This window comes from Mustelus asterias, unplaced genomic scaffold (genome assembly GCF_964213995.1).
Source record: "Mustelus asterias unplaced genomic scaffold, sMusAst1.hap1.1 HAP1_SCAFFOLD_2157, whole genome shotgun sequence".
Classification (NCBI taxonomy): Eukaryota; Metazoa; Chordata; class Chondrichthyes; order Carcharhiniformes; family Triakidae; genus Mustelus; species Mustelus asterias.
The window spans coordinates 44,022-61,249 of record NW_027592102.1 but is presented as its reverse complement, the minus strand read 5'-3'; the positions used below and the strand labels follow the sequence as shown (position 1 = coordinate 61,249).

The 17,228-nt window shown below is 50.1% G+C and overlaps 1 protein-coding gene across 1 annotated transcript in view; it reads right to left on the bottom strand.

The window, feature by feature from the left end:
- Positions 1 to 316: 316 nt before the first annotated feature.
- LOC144489413 (pyruvate carboxylase, mitochondrial-like) overlaps positions 317 to 17,228 on the bottom strand; it is a gene marked incomplete at its 3' end in the record, with an annotated part of 60,933 nt that continues 44,021 nt past the window's right edge. The window contains exon 8 of the mRNA XM_078207249.1: positions 317 to 432. Within this exon, the coding sequence (XP_078063375.1) occupies positions 317 to 432 (116 nt within the window). The remainder of the gene's footprint in view (positions 433 to 17,228) is intronic.

The window sequence follows — 17,228 nt, the reverse complement described above, 5'->3', positions numbered from 1 at the left end:
ACTTTCCTTTCCGAGTGTGGGGCGGGGTGGGGATCGGGGGGGGGGGGGGGGGGGGGGGGGTGTTCCTGCCGTCATGCAAACCATCCTTAAAAAGAAAACCCAGCGCGTGGAACAAGGTGAGTTGGAAAGCCGGCAGGAGTGGGATAACGTGTGTGAATTTCCCAGGAGATGGCAGTAGGAGCTGATTGTGCAGCTGCACTGTGATCACAGAATCTATTTCCTCGAGTGGGCTCCTGGCAATTCTATCAGCTCATTGCCTGCGCTGCAAGTGTGTGCAGATTTCCCCATTACCATTAATTAGCGATGAACCACTCACTCTGTGATTTCTTCTGTGACGGTGTGCTCCACCTGAAGCCTGGAATTGACCTCGATGAAGTAGTATTTGTGCCTGTCAATGAGAAACTCGACCGTGCCGGCATTTTCGTAACCCACCTGAATGAGGGTATTAAAAAACACAATCGTAAGGAATTACGCATGGAGGAAATAGGTCACTCCGGCAGCCTCTGATCTTTGCAATCTCGCAACGCGTACAGTTCCACGGTTGTACGGTGGTTGGTACCCCCGCTTCTCCCACGGGAGACCGGGCTTCAATCCCCCCACCGGGGAGTTGGCAACATTTTGGGGCGGCACGGTGGCACAGTGGGTTAGCACCGCTGCCTCGCGGTGGCAGGGACCCGGGTTCGATTCCCAGCCCGGGTCGCGGTCAGTGCGGAGTCTGCACGTTCTCCCCCACTGTGGCGGCGTGGATTTCTTCCGGGTGCTCCGGATTCCTCCCACAGTCCGAAAGACGTGAAGGTTAAGTGGATTGGCCGTGCTAAATTGCACCTTGGTGTCCAAGGATGTGTGAGTTAGGTGGATTGGCCATGCTAAATTGCCCCTTGGTGTCCAAGGATGTGCAGATTAGGTGGATTGGCCATGCTAAATTGCCCCTTGGTGTCCAAGGATGTGCAGGTTAGGTGGATTGGCCATGCTAAATTGCCCCTTGGTGTCCAAAGATGTGCAGGTTAGGTGGATTGGCCATGCTAAATTGCCCCTTGGTGTCCAAAGATGTGCAGGTTAGGTGGATTGGCCATGCTAAATTGCCCCTTGGTGTCCAAAGATGTGCAGGTTAGGTGGATTGGCCATGCTAAATTGCCCCTTGGTGTCCAAAGATGTGTAGGTTAGGTGGATTGGCCATGCTAAATTGCACCTTGGTGTCCAAGGATGTGCGGGTTAGGTCGATTGGCCATGCTAAATTGTCCCTGGGTGGCCAAAGATGTGTAGGTTAGGTTAATCGGCCATGCTAAATTGCCCCATGGTGTCCAAACATGTGTAGGTGAGGTGGATTGGCCATGCTAAATTGCCCCTTAGTGTCCAAAGATGTGCGGATTAAGTGGATTGGCCATGCTAAATTGTCCCTTAGTGTCCAAAGATGTGCAGGTTAGGTGGATTGGCCATGCTAAATTGTCCCTTAGTGTCCAAAGATCATAGAATCATAGAATCCCTGCAGTGCAGAAAGAGGCCACTTGGCCCATCGAGTCTGCACCGACCACAATCCCATCCAGGCCCTATCCCCATAACCCTACATATTTACCCTGTTAATCCCTCTAGCCTACAAATCCCGAGACACGAAGGGACAATTTGGCACGGCCAATGCATCCAACCTGCACATCTTTGGGATGTGGGAGGAAACCGGAGCACCCGGAGGAAACCCCCGTGGACACGGGGAGAACGCGCAGACTCCACACAGACAGTGACCCAAGCAGCATATGGTACCAACCGACTCAAGAACAGCTTCTTTCCTGCTGCCATCAGACTTTTGAATGGACCTCCCTCGCATTAAGTTGATCTTTCTCTACACCCTAGCTATGACTGTAACACTACATTCTGCACTCTCTCCTTTCCTTCTCTATGAATGGTATGCTTTGTCTCTGCAGCGTGCAAGAAACAATACTTTTCACTGTATACTGATACATGTGACAATAATAAATCAAATCAAATCAAAGCAGGAATTGGACCCGTGTCCCTGGAGCTGTGAGGCAGCAGAGCTAACCACTGTGCCACCGTGCCATCCGCGAACTTACTGTTTAACTCTCCTACGTTCAAGTCTGAATCATTTCTATAAACCACAAACTGCAAGGGCCCCCAAGACTGATTCCTGCGGGACTCCCACTGGACACAGTCTCCCGGTCCCAAAAACACCCCCCGACCATCACCCTCCGTTTCCTGCCACTCAGCCAATTCCAGATCCAATTTTTGGCCACATTTCCCTTTTCAAATTTGCTAAATTGCCCCTTCGTGTCCAAAGATTTCGAGGTTGATTTGTAGCTGAGGTGCTGTGAGGCAGCTGTGCTAACCACTGTGCCACCCACACCAGAAGGCATGTGGCACAGGCTAGCCCACTCAGCGTGGCTGAAAGTGCAGAGAGAACATTTGGACAGGTTGGCTGATTCTGCTCTGATGTTGTCCTTGGGTGTGCATGAGGGTTGGGCATGTGCAGGTTAGGTGGATTGGCCCTGCTACATTGCCCCTTAGTGTCCAAAGATGTGCAGGTTAGGTGGATTGGCCATGCTAAATTGACCCTTGGTGTCCAAAGATGTGCAGGTTAGGTGGATTGGCCATGCTAAATTGCCCCTTGGTGTCCAAAGATGTGCAGGCTAGGTAGATTGGCCATGCTAAATTGCCCCTTCGTGTCAGGGGGACTAGCCAGGGCAAATGTATAGGGGACAGGGCCTGGGTGGGATTGTGGTCGGTGCAGACTCGATGGGCCGAGTGGTCTCCTTCTGCACTGTAGGGATTCTATGATTCATTGCAGTGTTAATGGAAGCCTCCTTGTGACACAAATACTGCTCAAGCCTCTGGAGTGGGACTTGAACCCACAGACTCTGAAAGGCGATGCTCTTGGTTAATGGTTAACTCCGCTAATTGAAGAATGCTGAAAAGAGAGGACAAGTATCTCTTGATTACCAAATCACATCAGTGAATAATAAGTGGTCTCTGGAGAGCAGCTGAGTCATCGTGTTTCTTGTGATCGGAACAGAATTCTTTCCGGTTTGATGGAACCACCTTCTCTGATAAATGTAGCCCGGGACTCTTAACCTGACTTCCACCGTGGCCCCTGGAGAAACCAGAGTTGACAGGACTATCCTGTGGCCATCGAACAAACAGCCTGACAACGCTGACCAGGGCTACAACGAACAAGGTAACAAGGCCGAGTGAAGGGGTATGTCCTTTGCTCTGCAATGGGGTCTGTGTCATCAGTGGAGTAACATTGGTGCCCTCTGCCTTGCTGACACCATACTTACACTATTCTGCACAGTTTTTGGACCCTCACCTAAGAACCTCAGAATCCTTACACTGTGCAAAGAGGCTATTCAGCCCATCGAGTCTGTACTGACTTTCCGAAAGAGTATCCTATTCAGATTTAAGGATGTGCAGGTTAGATGCATTGGCCATGCTAAATTGCCCCTTAGTGTCCAAAAATGTGCAGGTTAGGTGGATTGGCCATGCTAAATTGCCCCTTAGTGTCCAAAGATGTGCAGGTTAGATGGATTGGCCATGCTAAATTGCCCCTTAGTGTCCAAAGATGTGCAGGTTAGGTGGATTGGCCCTGCTAAATTGCCCCTTAGTGTCCAAAGATGTGCAGGTTGGATGGATTGGCCATGCTAAATTGCTCCTTAATGTCCAAAGATGTGCAGGATGGGTGGATTGGCCATGCTAAATTGCCCCTTAGTGTCCAAGATGTGTAGGTTAGGTGGATTGGCCACGTTAAATTGCCCCTTGGTGTCCAAAGACGTGCAGGTTAGTTGGATTGGCCATGCTAAATCGTCCCTTAGTGTCAGGAGGGCTAGCAGGGTGAGGTTACAGGGATAGGGCCTGGGTGAGATTGTTGTTGGCTTAGGCTCAATGGGCCGAATGGCCTCCTTCTGCACTGGGCGGGGGGGGGGATGGATTCTATGATTCGATGAGCATCGGGTTCAGTCATGGCAAAGAGGGCGCACTCACAGCCGTAATCATTGGCCACCTCTCGCAATGGGCTGAGAATGGGACGGAGCGTGAAGGTGAGATTCTCTAATATTGAGACCGGGGTTGAGGTGGTGTTACATGGCAGAGCGGGCTGGCAAGGCTGAATTGCCCACTCCCACTCCTAATGCCGACCTTCTCATGATGCATTTCTAATTTTCTCTTCAGCCCCTCTGTAGGAATATACAACATCGATTCATTCAGCCACCAGCCTGGACATGCTGACTGAAGTGCCCCTCTGCAGCCCTGCCCTGTATTTCCAGCATTCCCTGCTCCGTCCGAAGAGGTTTCCTCATTTACCTGTTGAACAGCACCATCCAGTGGCCAAGGAAACTGGCAACACCGCAGAGGACAATCGAATGGTGGAGTTTACTGACAGCACCACGCAGTGTGGGCAGGCAGGTATTACAGGGAGAAGGTTCAAAGAGGATTTGTGGCACCTCCAACGCATTCAGGATTTGCGCCCTTGGGTGAGCTGGGCCTATGCAGAGGGCTCAGCTTATCATAGCATCCCGACAGGGCAGAAGGAGGCTATTCGGCCCATCGAGCCTGCACCGTCAACAATTCCACCCAACCCCTATCCCTGTAACCCCACGTATTTACCCTAGCTAGTCCCCCTGACCTTAAGGGGCAATTTAGCATGGCCAATCCACCAAACCCGCACATCATTGGATACTTAGGGGCAATTTAGCATGGCCAATCCACATAATCTGCACATCTTTGGCTATTTAGGGGCAATTTAGCATGGCCAATCCACATAATCTGCACATCTTTGGATACTTAGGGGCAATTTAGCATGGCCAATCCACCTAACCTGCACATCTTTGGACACTAAGGGGCAATTTAGCATGGCCTATCTACCTAACCCGCACATCTTTGGACACTAAGGAGCAACTTAGCATGGCCAATCCCCCTAACCTGCACATCTTTGGACACTAAGGGGCAATTTAGCATGGCCAATCCACCTAACCTACACATCTTTGGACACTAAGGGGCAATTTTGCATGGCCAATCCACGTAACTAGCACATCTTTGAACACTAAGGGACAATTTAGCATGACCAAGCCACCTAACCTGCACAGCTTGTGACACTAAGGCATAATTTAGCATGGCCAGTCCATCTAACCTGCAGATCTTTGGACACTAAGGGGCAATTTAGCATGGCCAATTCACCTAACCTATACATCTTTGGGCACTAAGGGCAATTTAGCATGGCCAATCCACCTAACCTGCACATCTTTGGACATTAAGGGGCAATTTATCATGACCAATCCACCTAACCTGCACATCATTGGACACTAAGGGACAATTTAGCATGGCCAATCCACCTAACCTGAACATCTCTGGACGTTAAGGGGCAATTTAGCATGGCCAGTGGACCTAACATCCACATCTTTAGACTGTGGGAGGAAATCAGAGCGCCAGAGGAAACTCACGCAGACAAGGGGGAGAACGTGCAAACTCCACACAGACAGCGACCCGAGGCTGGAATTGAACCCGGGTCCCTGGTCGCTGTGAGGCAGCAGTGCTAACCCACTGTGCCACATCCCGTGGTAAATTATGGGGGGATAAGTACTTAGCTCACAGGTAAAGTGTTCGATGCCAGATAATGTCCTGATTTATTTGGAAGCAAACAAAACACAAGCCACAGAAGATTAATCGATGAAATTATATTTCTGGGGAAGTTGCTGACTGGTTGCCTGGAACCCCAAATTCAGGTCCTGATTTTTACAAAAAATCTGTTCAGGGGATGTGTGGGCCAGCATTAATTGTCCAACCCTAATTGCCCCTTGAACTGTGTGTCTCGCCCGGCCATTTCAGAGGGGAATTTATTGCCCATCCCTAGTTGCACGAGGGGAGTTGAGAGTCAACTACATTGCTGTGGGGTCTCGAGTCACGTGTCGGCCAGACCGGGTAAGGACGGTAGATTTCCTTCCTGTGATAATCCCCAGGACATGTGTGGGGAATCACTGATAAACCTCCCTGTCGGACTCCTAGAGTACGAGCTCCCTGAGGATTAGTAATTAACTAGCCAGGTGGAGCTCGCGTACTGAGCCCTGTATAAAGCAAGACCCTGAGTGTGTCCATTATTGTACTGTCCTGGTTGGGACCTGTTTATGTTCACCGTAGGGTTTTTGCTTTGCTATATTTTGTGCAATAAAGCACCATTCTTATGCAGCTGATTCCTCGTGTTATTATACTTCCCCAGAGGGACATTAGTGAACCAGATGGGTTTTTACGACAATGGTTCCATGGTCATCATTAGACTTCTAATTCCAGATTTTTATTGAATTCAAATTTCACCATCTGCTGTGTTGGGATTCGAACCCGGGACCCTTGATCTTGCCCTGGGTATCTCTGGATTACTTGTTCAGTGACAATACCACGCCATCGGACAAACAGACAGTCACCTAAGGCTCGGAATTGAACCCGGGTCCCTGGCGCTGTAAGGCAGAAATGCTAACCACTGGGCATCTTACCCAGGCCCTATCCCCATAACCCCACGTATTTACCCCACTAATCCCTCTAACCTACACATCTTGGGCAATTTCGCATGACCAATACACCTAAACTGCACATTTTGGGGCACTAAGGGACAACTTAGCATGGCCAATCCACCTAACCTGCATATCTTTGGACACTAAGGGGCAATTTAGCATGGCCAATGCACCTAACTTGTACATTTTTGGACTGTGGGTGGAAACCGGAGCACCCGGAGGAAACCCACGCAGACACGGGGAGAACGTGCAGACTCCACACAGACAGTGACCCAGGGCCGGAATTGAACCCGGGTCCCTGGCACTGTGAGGCAGCAGTGCCAACCACGGTGCCACCAGCCTCCCCCTATGAGGGAGCGCATCAGAAGCTCCAGCCCACCCCCCTCCCTCCCTCCTGTCTCCATGTGCCCTCTTCCCGCCCTGCCTGGCAGTGCTGGGCAGTTCCCAAGTGTGGGTACAACGGCCTGTCGGCGCGAAGTCACATTCCGAGGGAGCATTGTGGATGGAAGCTGACTGTTGGGAGGTTTAAAGGTGGAAGGGTTTGGGCAGATTGATTTACTGGGGAGAAAGTGCAAGGTGTTTAGACTTGGAGACAATGGCAGCAGCCTGCGTGCTAACAGTGCATGGGCTGCAATTCTCCAAAGTCCCAGCAAAGAGTCAAGTTGGAAACAGTCATGCTTTAAACTGTTCCAGGACCTGCCACACGGGCGTGCCCAATGGACAGAAAATTCAAGCTGTGGGGATACTTGGAGAGATAACCGGAGGATTGGTCGGAGGGGCAGGTTTGGAGCTTACAGTTTATTTATTAGTGTCACAAGTGGGCTTACGTTAACACTGCAATGAAGTCACTGTGAAAATCCCCTAGTCGCCACACTCTGGGTGCCTGTTCGGGTTACACTGAGGGAGAATTTAGCACCTCGCCAGCACGTCTTTTGGACTGTGGGAGGAAACCGGAGCACCCAGAGGAAACCCACGCAGACACGGGGAGAACGTGCAGACTCCGCACAGACAGAGATCCAAGCCGGGAATCGAACCCGGGTCCCTGGCGCTGTGAGGCAGCAGTGCTAACCCACTGTGCCGCCCCAAGGGGTTTCCGAGCGGTGAGAGAGAGATAGTGAGGCATCGGGGTTGAGGTGAGGGAATTTCCAGATGTCAGGCACCAGGCCCAGTCGATGGGAATAAGATGTACAGCGGGCATGGGCAAGAGGCCAGGATTGGTGGAGAACAGAAGCTCTTTAATATTGTTACAATCCGTGCATGGAAGGAAGCTCTGTCAGACCTCGATGCATACTTAACCAGTTTCAAACAGAGCGGATTCACAGATTAAGTGGAAGTGATTTAACATTTTCCTTGTAGACCAACTCCAAAGTTGCTGAGACAGAGGTGTTTCAGTGTTAATGAGCCTTGGAAAGTGTCTCGCTAACAAGCAAGACAAAAGCTGACTCGTTCTGCTGCCTCTGGCTTCCCATTATCTTTGGGATGCCCCAACTATTTTAGCCCGGAATGAGGCATCATTGAATTCAAATTCCACCATCTGCCGTGGCAGGATTCGAACCCGGGTCCCCCAGAATATTAGCTGAGTTTCTGGATTAATAGTCTAGCGATAATACCAATCGTCCATCGCGTCTCCAGCTTCAGGAAGCAGAGTGGAGGACATGCCCCTGTCTGCATCAATGGGGATGAAGTGGAATTGGTCGAGAGCTTCAGGTTTCTAAGCTCACCAAGAACCTGTCCTGGTCCCTCCACGCTGACGCTATAGTTAAGAAAGCCCCACCAACGCCTTTACTTTCTCAGGAAGCTAAGGAAATTCGGCATGTTCGCTACGACTCTCACCAATTTTTACAGAAGCACCATAGAAAGCATCCTTTACGGTTGTATCACAGCTTGGTCTGGGCTCCTGCTCTGCCCAAGACCACAAGAAACTACAAAGGGTTGTGAACGTAGCCCAGTCTCATCACGCAAACCAGCCTCCCATCCATGGACTCAGTATACACTTCCCGCTGCCTCAGGAAAGCAGTCAGCATAATCAAGGATGCTGTGCACCCCGGACATTCTCTCTTCCACCTTCTTCCACCGGGAAAAAGATACAAAAGTCTGAGATCACGTACCAACCAACTCAAGAACAGCTTCTTCCCTGCTGCTGTCAGACTTTTGAATAGACCTACCTTGCACTAAGTTGATCTTTCTCTACACCCTAGCTATGACTGTAACACTACATTCTGCACCCTCTCCTTTCCTTCTCTCCTATGTACTCTATGAACGGTATGTTTTGTCTGTACAGCGCGCAAGAAACAATACTTTTCACTGTATCCCAATACATGTGACAATAATAAATCAAATCAAATTAAAAATAGATGAACAGGAGTGTGAGGGTGATGAATTTTGGGAGAAGAAACAAGACGCGGGAGTACTTAATGAATGGCAGGACACTGGGAAGCTCAGAGGAACAGAGGGATCTTGGGGTAATTATTCGCAGATCCCTGAAGGCAGCAGAGCAGGTGAATCGGATAGTTGAGAAGGCAGATGGGACACTTGCTTTTATCAGCCGTGGTATAGAGTATAAGAGCGAGGAGGTAATGTTGGAGTTGTACAGAGTGTTGGTGAGGACACAGCTGGAGCACTGTGTGCAGTTCTGGTCACCTCACGATAGGAAGGACGTGTTAGCACCAGAGGGGGTACAGAGGAGATTCACCAGGATGTTGCCTGGAATGGAGCATTGGAGCTATAAGGAGAGACTGGATAGACTTGGACTGTTTTCTCTGGAGCAGAAAAGGCTGAGGGGGGACATGATTGAGGTGTATAAGATTATGAGGGGTACGGACAGGGTACATCGGGAGCAGCTGTTCCCCTATGGTTGAGGGGTCAGTCACGAGGCAGCATAATTTTAGGATGGGGGCAGGAGATTCAGGGGGGATTTGGGAAAAGGCTTTTTCACTCAGAGGGTGGTGAATATCTGGAATGTGCTGCCTGGGAAGGTAGTGGGAAGGCCGGAAACCTTACAACCGTTAAAAAATATTTGGAGGAGCACCTGAGATATCGTAGCGTTCAAGGAGATGGGACAAGTGCAGGAAAATGGGATTAGCGCGACTTTAGTGGTAGTCATTGTTGGTGCAGACTCGATGGGCTGGAGGGCCTTTTCTGCACTGTATGACTATGATTCGACACGATGCCTTTCCAAGGAGTGTGGGATGAGCTAGGACTGGAAAAGGTGACCTGGCCTAGCCTGTCTTTTTGCAATTTAGCATGGCCAATCCACCGAACCTGCACATCTTTGGACACTAAGGGGCAATTCAGCATTGGCCAATCCACCTAACCTGCACATCTTTGGACACTAAGGGGCATAGAAAGCATTCTTTCTGGTTGTATCACAGCTTGATTTGGGACTCCTGCTCTGCCCAAGACCGCAAGGAACTACAAAAGGTCGTGAATGTAGCCCAATCCATCACGCAAACCAGCCTCCCATCCATTGACTCTGTCTACACTTCCTGCTGCCTCGGGAAAAGCAGCCAGTATAATCAAAGACCCCCACGCACCCCGGACATTCTCTCTTCCGCCTTCTTCTGTCGGGAAAAAGGTACAAAAGTCTGAGGTCACGTACCAACCGACTCAAGAACAGCATCTTCCCTGCTGCCGTCAGACTTTTGAATGGACCGACCTTGCATTAAGTTTCTCTACACCCTAGCTGTGACTGTAACACTACATTCTGCACCCTCTCCTTTCCTTCTCTATGAACGGTATGTTTTGTCTGTATAGTGCGCAAGAAACAATACTTTTCACTGTATCCCAATACATGTGACAATAATAAATCAAATCAATTTAGCATGGCTAATCCACCTAACCAGCACATCTCTGGACAGAAGGGGGCAATTTAGTTTGGACAATCCACTTATCCTGCACATCTTTGTGGGAGGAAACAGGGGCAGCTGAGGAAACCCACGCAGACATGAGGGAGAACGCGGCAAACTCCACAGTGACCTAAAGCCGGAATCGAACCTGGGTCCCTGGCGCAGTGAGACAGCGGCGCTAACCACCGTGCTGCCCTGCCGCCCAATGTATAAGATAAATTAAAGGTAGCGGGCAAGATTAAAATGACTGAATATTTAACAGCACTGCAGTCGATGCTGTTTCTGAACCCAAAAGGAATCACTTCCTTTGACGGCCACTGTCCTTCAAGGTAGATCTGGTCGGGAAATTGGGTGTGGGTTCAATTGGGATTGAATTGTTTCTTGTAAGTGGAGTTGGGAGAGGCAGAATGTGAGAATGGGGTACAGAAACCATGGTGTCCAAGATCGCCGGGAAGACCTCTCTCCATCAACATGGCTGCCCCAGTTGTGTCAAACAAGCTGCCTTCAGCAATAAATCCATTAAATAAAGGACATCTGTGTCCGGCCCACAGGGCTTCATGAGACAGAAGTAACAGGCCCATGGAATAATGTGGATTAATGAGGGAAGGCCAGCATCGACTTGTTGCAGGCTGAACCTGACTGGGTTTACCGATGAGGTAACATATATGGAGGCGATGGCCGAGTGGTATTATCGCTCGACTATTAATCCAGAAACTCAGCCATTGTTCTGGGGACCCCGGGTTTGAATCCCGTCACGGCAGATGGTGGAGTCTGAATTCAATAAAATATGTCATAGATTCCCTGCAGTGCAGAAGGAGGCCATTCGGCCCATCGAGTCTGCACCGACCACAGTCCCACCCAGGCTCTATCCCCATAACCCCATGCATTTATTCTGGCTAGTCCCACTGACGCTAAGGGCAATTTAGCATGGCCAATCCACCTAACCCGCACATCGTTGGACTGTGGAAGGAAACCGGAGCACCCGGAGGAAGCCCAGGCTCTATCCCCATAACCCCATGCATTTACTCTGGCCAGTCCCCCTGACACTAAGGGGCAATTTAGCATGGCCAATCCACCTAACCCGCATGACCTTCGGACTGTGGGAGGAAACCGGAGCACCCGGAGGAAACCCGTGCACATACGGGGGAGAAGGTGCAAACTCCAAACAGACAGTGACCCGAGGCCGGAATTGAACCTGGGTCCCTGGCGTTATGAGGCAGCAGTGCTAACCCACTGTGCCACCGCTCCGCTCAATATCTGGAATTAAGAATCGACTGATGACCGTGAAACCATTGTCGTAAAAACCCATCTGGTTCACTAATGTCCTTTAGGGAAGGAAATCTGCGGTCCTTGCCTGGTCTGGCTTACATGTGACTCCAGAGCCACAGCAATGTGGTTGACTCTCAACTGCCCTCCAAGGGCAACGAGGGATGGGCAATAAATGCTGGCCAGCGATGCTCATGTCGCACTATTGAAAAAATTGACTGATGTCCCCCTTACTGAATAAAAATCTGTCTTTCTTAGCTTTGAATTTACTCAATGACCTGGTCTCTACAACCCTCTGCGGTAAAGAATTCCACAGATTCATTCTCCTCTGAGAGAAGATATTTCTCCTCATCTCTAACTTCAATGGGCGACCTCCTTACTTATGGCCCTCCTTACTTATGGCCCTCTGCTCCTAGACTCTCTCACAAAGGGGGAAGAAACAACATCTCAGCATCTACTCTGTCAAACTCCTCTCCCCCCCCCACTGAGTATCCGATATGTCTCAATAAGGTCGCCTCTCTTTCTTCCCAACTCCCAGTGAGGACAGGCCCCAAACCGACTCAACCTCTCCTCATAAGAAAATCCCTCCCTACCCGAGATCAACCGAGTGAACCTTCTCTGGACTGCCCCCGATACCAAGAAATCTTTCCTTGGATAAGAGGGAGGGCAAAACTCTTCACAGAGTTTCAGCTGTGGTCATAAGTCCATTAAAATATCCAGCATGGAGATAGGCCCTTCGCCCCGACTCGTCCATGACGACCAGCTTTCCTGAACTGAGCTAGTCCCAAAGGGCCTGTTTCCGTGCTTATATCTCTATGACTCGATAATCATCGATAGAATCCTAGAACCCTACAGAAGGAGGCCATTTGGCCCTTCGAGTCTGCACCGACCACAATCCCACCCAGGCCCTATCCCCATAACTCCATGCATTTACCATAGCTAATCGCCCTGACCTGAAGTCAATTTAGCAAGGCCAATCCCCCGAACCTGCACATCTTTGGACACTAGGGGGCAATTTAGCATGGCCAATCCCCCGAACCTGCACATCTTTGGACACTAAGGGGCAGTTTAGCATGGCCAATCCACCTAACCTGCACATCTTTGGACACTAAGGGGCAGTTTAGCATGGCCAATCCACCTAACCTACACATCTTTGGACACTAAGGGGCAATTTAGCATGGCCAATCCCTCTAACCTACACATCTTTGGACACTGAGGGGCAATTTAGCATGGCCAATCCACCTAACCTGCACATCTTTGGACACTAAGGGGGCAATTTAGCCTCGCCAATCCACCGAACCTGCACATCTTTGGATACTAAGGGACAATTTAGCATGGCCAATCCACCGAACCTGCACATCTTTGGACTATGGGTGGAAACCGGAGCACCCGGAGGAAACCCACGCAGACACGGGGAGAACGTGCAGACTCCGCACAGACAGTGACCCAAGCCCGGAATCAAACTTGGGTCCCTGGTGCTGCGAGGCAGCAGTGCTAACCAACGTGCCCCCCGAGGTACAGGAAACCTGGTTGGGCATGGACGAGTTAGGCCGAGGGGCCTGTTTCCACGCTGGATATTTTTATGACTCTACAAGTTGTTTTATTTTTCCAGTAGGGATTTTCTATCCAGAGTGGTTTGAGGCTGGGGGTTTGATAAGGGGTATGAGGTGGGGGGTCGGGGGGTGCGGTTCAGTAGTTGCAGGTGGAATTTGCGAATGGAGCAAACTGATATCAGCAGCAAGGCTTGGCTTTCTTTTCAGCCAGGTCACACGTGGCGCCGAGGTGGAATGTTTGCGTCAGAAAGAGTCTCCCCTGCGGTGCGACTTGGAACTGACAGGGATTGTACTGTCCTTCACATTAACCTTCTCTCCCTCCATCTCCTGGATTGGCGCAGGGAATCAACGCATAAAATCCTTACAGTGCAGAAAGAGGCCATTCGGTCCATCGAATCTGTACCGACCACAATCCCATTCTGTCCCTATTCCCGCGACCCCATGTATTTACCCTCCCAATCCCCCTGACACTAAGGGGCAATTTAGCATGGCCAATTCCCCTAACCTGCACATCTTTGGACACTAAGGGGCAATTTAGCATGGACAATCCTCACAGCTTTGGAGTGTGGGAGGAAACTGGAGCACACCGAGGAACCCCACGCAGACACGGGGAGAATGTGCAAACTCCACACAGGCAGCGACCCGAAGCCAGAATTGAAACTGGCCACCATGCCGCCCAAGTCCCTGTCTTTAGCACTGTGTCTCCCAGTGCAGCTGACACTGGGCGCTGAGAGAGAGACAGAGAGAGAGAGAGAGACAGAGAGAGAAGGAGAGGGAGATACAAGGAGAGAGAGAGAGGCAGAGAGAGGGAAAGAGTGAGAGAGAGAGAGAGAGACAGAGAGAGAAGGAGAGGGAGATACAAGGAGAGAGAGAGGCAGAGAGAGGGAAAGAGTGAGAGAGAGACAGAGAGAAAGAGACAGAGAGAGAGACAGAGACAGAGAGAGAGAGAGAAACAGAGAGAGAGAGAGAGAGACAGAGAGAGAGAGAGACAGAGAGAGAGAGAGACAGAGAGAGAGAAACAGAGAGAGGGAGAGACAGAGAAACAGTGAGAGAGAAACTGAGAGAGACAGAGAGAGAGAGAGAGACACAGAGAGAGAGAGACAGATAGAAAGAGGGAGAGAGTGACAGACAGACAGAAAGAGGGAGAGAGAGAGACAGAGAGAGAAACAGAAAGAGAGACAGAGAGAGAGAGAGAGACAGAGCGAGGGAGAGAGACAGGGCGAGGGAGAGAGAAAGAGAGACAGAGAGAGGGAGAGAGACAGGGCGAGAGAGAGAGGGAGAGAGACAAAGAGACAGAGATCTTCTCTTTCATTACCACTTTGAGATTGTGTGAAACCTCACGCTCAGCACTCTCCATCAGCATGTTTACTCAGAGCCCTGTTTAATTACATACTTGAGATAACCACTTTTCCAAGCCCCAGCAAGAAGGGCAGCGGCGAGCCGGTTTGAAAAGTCATTAGTATTCCGCTCGCCTCCAAATGGGAGCCGGGTTTATCTGTAAAGCTCGGCAAATTTGCTCCTTTATCTGCCTGTCTCTGGCGGCCCAAGGAGCTGTGACACAAGCAGGCCCTTTGGGCAGGATCTCTGGAAGTAAATTTGCTCACTCGGTCCCATGACTGATTGAGATAACAGTTTCAAAGGAGGCACTCTGACTCGAATAACTTTGGTCGTTAGGAAGACAAATGCAATGCTGGCATTCATCTCGAGAGGGCTAGAATACAAAAGCAGAGGACGCGAGAATACAATGCGTTGCTCGGGCTTTGGGCAGACCAGGTTTAGAATGTTGCGAGAAATCTTGGGCCCCGTATCTAAGGAAGGATGTGCTGGCCCTGGAGAGGGTCCCGAGGAGGTTCACAAGCTTGATAGTTGTCTTGGAGCTGGAGTATCCCGACAGCGCAGAAGGAGGCCATTCGGCCCATCGAGCCTGCACTGACAACAATCCCACCCTATCCCCGTAACCTCACATTTGGGGGCAGCACGGCGGCACAGTGGGTTAGCACTGCTGCCTCACAGCGCCAGGGACCCGGGTTCAATTCCAGCCTCGGGTCACTGTCTATGTGGAGTTTGCACTTTCTCCCAGTGTCTGCGTGGGTTTCCTCCGGGTGCTCCGGTTTCCTCCCAGAGGTGTGCGAGTTAGGTGGGTTGGCCATGCTAAATTGACCCTAGTGTCGGGGGGATTAGCACGGTAAATATTTGGGGTTACAGGAATAGGGCCTGGGTGGGATTGTGGTCGGTGCAGACTCGATGGGCCGAATGGCCTCCTTCTGTACTGTAGGGATTCTACGTAACCCCACATATCTACCTTGCTAATCACCCTGACACGAAGGGGCAATTTAGCCTGGCCAATCTACCTGTTCCCACCAATCCAAAGATGTGCGGGTTAGGTGGATTGGCCATGCTAAATTGTCCCTTCGTGTCCAAAGATGTGCAGGTTAGGTGGATTGGCCATGCTAAATTGCCCCTTAGTGTCCAAAGATGTGCAGGTTAGGTGGATTGACCATGTTAAATTGCCCCTTAGTGTCCAAAGATGTGCAGGTTAGGTGGATTGGCCATGCTAAATTGCCCCTTAGTGTCCAAAGATGTGCAGGTGAGGTGGATTGGCCATGCTAAATTGCCCCTTAGTGTCCAAAGATGTGCAGGTTAGGTGGATTGGCCATGCTAAATTGTCCCTTCGTGTCCAAAGATGTGCAGGTTAGGTGGATTGGCCATGCTAAATTGCCCCTTAGTGTCCAAAGATGTGCAGGTTAGGTGGATTGACCATGCTAAATTGCCCCTTAGTGTCCAAAGATGTGTAGGTTAGGTGGATTGGTCATGCTAAATTGCCCCTTAGTGTCCAAAGATGTGCAGGTTAGGTGGATTGGTCATGCTAAATTGCCCCTTAGTGTCCAAAGATGTGCAGGTGAGGTGGATTGGCCATGCTAAATTGCCCTTTAGTGTCCAAAGATGTGCAGGTTAGGTGGATTGGCCATGCTAAATTGCCCCTTAGTGTCCAAAGATGTGCAGGTGAGGTGGATTGACCGTGCTAAATTGTCCCTTAGTGTCCAAAGATGTGCGGGTTAGGTGGATTGGCCATGCTAAATTGCCCCTTAGTGTCCAAAGATGTGCGGGTTAGGTGGATTGGCCATGCTAAATTGCCCCTTAGTGTCCAAAGATGTGCAGGTTAGGTGGATTGGTCATGCTAAATTGCCCCTTAGTGTCCAAAGATGTGCGGGTTAGGGTGGATTGGTCATGCTAAATTGCCCCTTAGTGTCCAAAGATGTGCGGGTTAGGTGGATTGGTTAGGCTAAATTGTTCCTCAGTGATTTGTTGCCTTCAGTCACTGAAGTGAGAGAATTTTGACTTACTCTGGTAGCAATCCAGTTTTTACATCTCCTGGCTAATTATCCCCTGTTTTTCCTGTGAGAAACGTGAATGTCATTTGCAGAGCTTAATGAGAACAAATTCTTTCTGTTTGGGAATTGGGATTAAAGTTTCTTATTCCCTGATCTGTAGCGACAGCAGGTGTCCTCCATTAATCACCCTGTCACTTCCAGCGTTTCCCCAGATTGGCAATCAAATCGATCTGCTCCATCGTTCCAATTCCCCCACCCCTTTCTCTTTCTCTCGCTCCCTCTCTCTTTCTCCCTCCATCTCTCTCTAACCGGGAGGTTTTTATCTCAGTGTATCCTGTTGATTCAATGTGTTTTAAACCCCAATCCCAAGAGATGGCACAACCGTACAAGACATTGGTGCGGCCATCTTTGAAGCACTGCATCCAATTTAAGTGGCCCTGCTGCAGGAAGGATGTTATTAAACTGGAAAGGGTGCACAAACAGAATTACAAGGATGTTCCCAGGACTTGAAGGTTTGAATTATATGAAGAGACTGGATAGGCTGGAACTTTTTTCCCTGGAGCGTTGGACGATGAGGGGTGAACTTATAGAGATTTATAAAATCATGAAGGACAGATAAGTTGAATAGCCAGGGTTTTTTCCCCAGGGTAGGGAGTCCAAAACTAGAGGGCGTAGGTTTAAGGTGAGAGGGGAAAGGAGACCTGAGAATCTGCAGTGCAGAAGAACATAAGA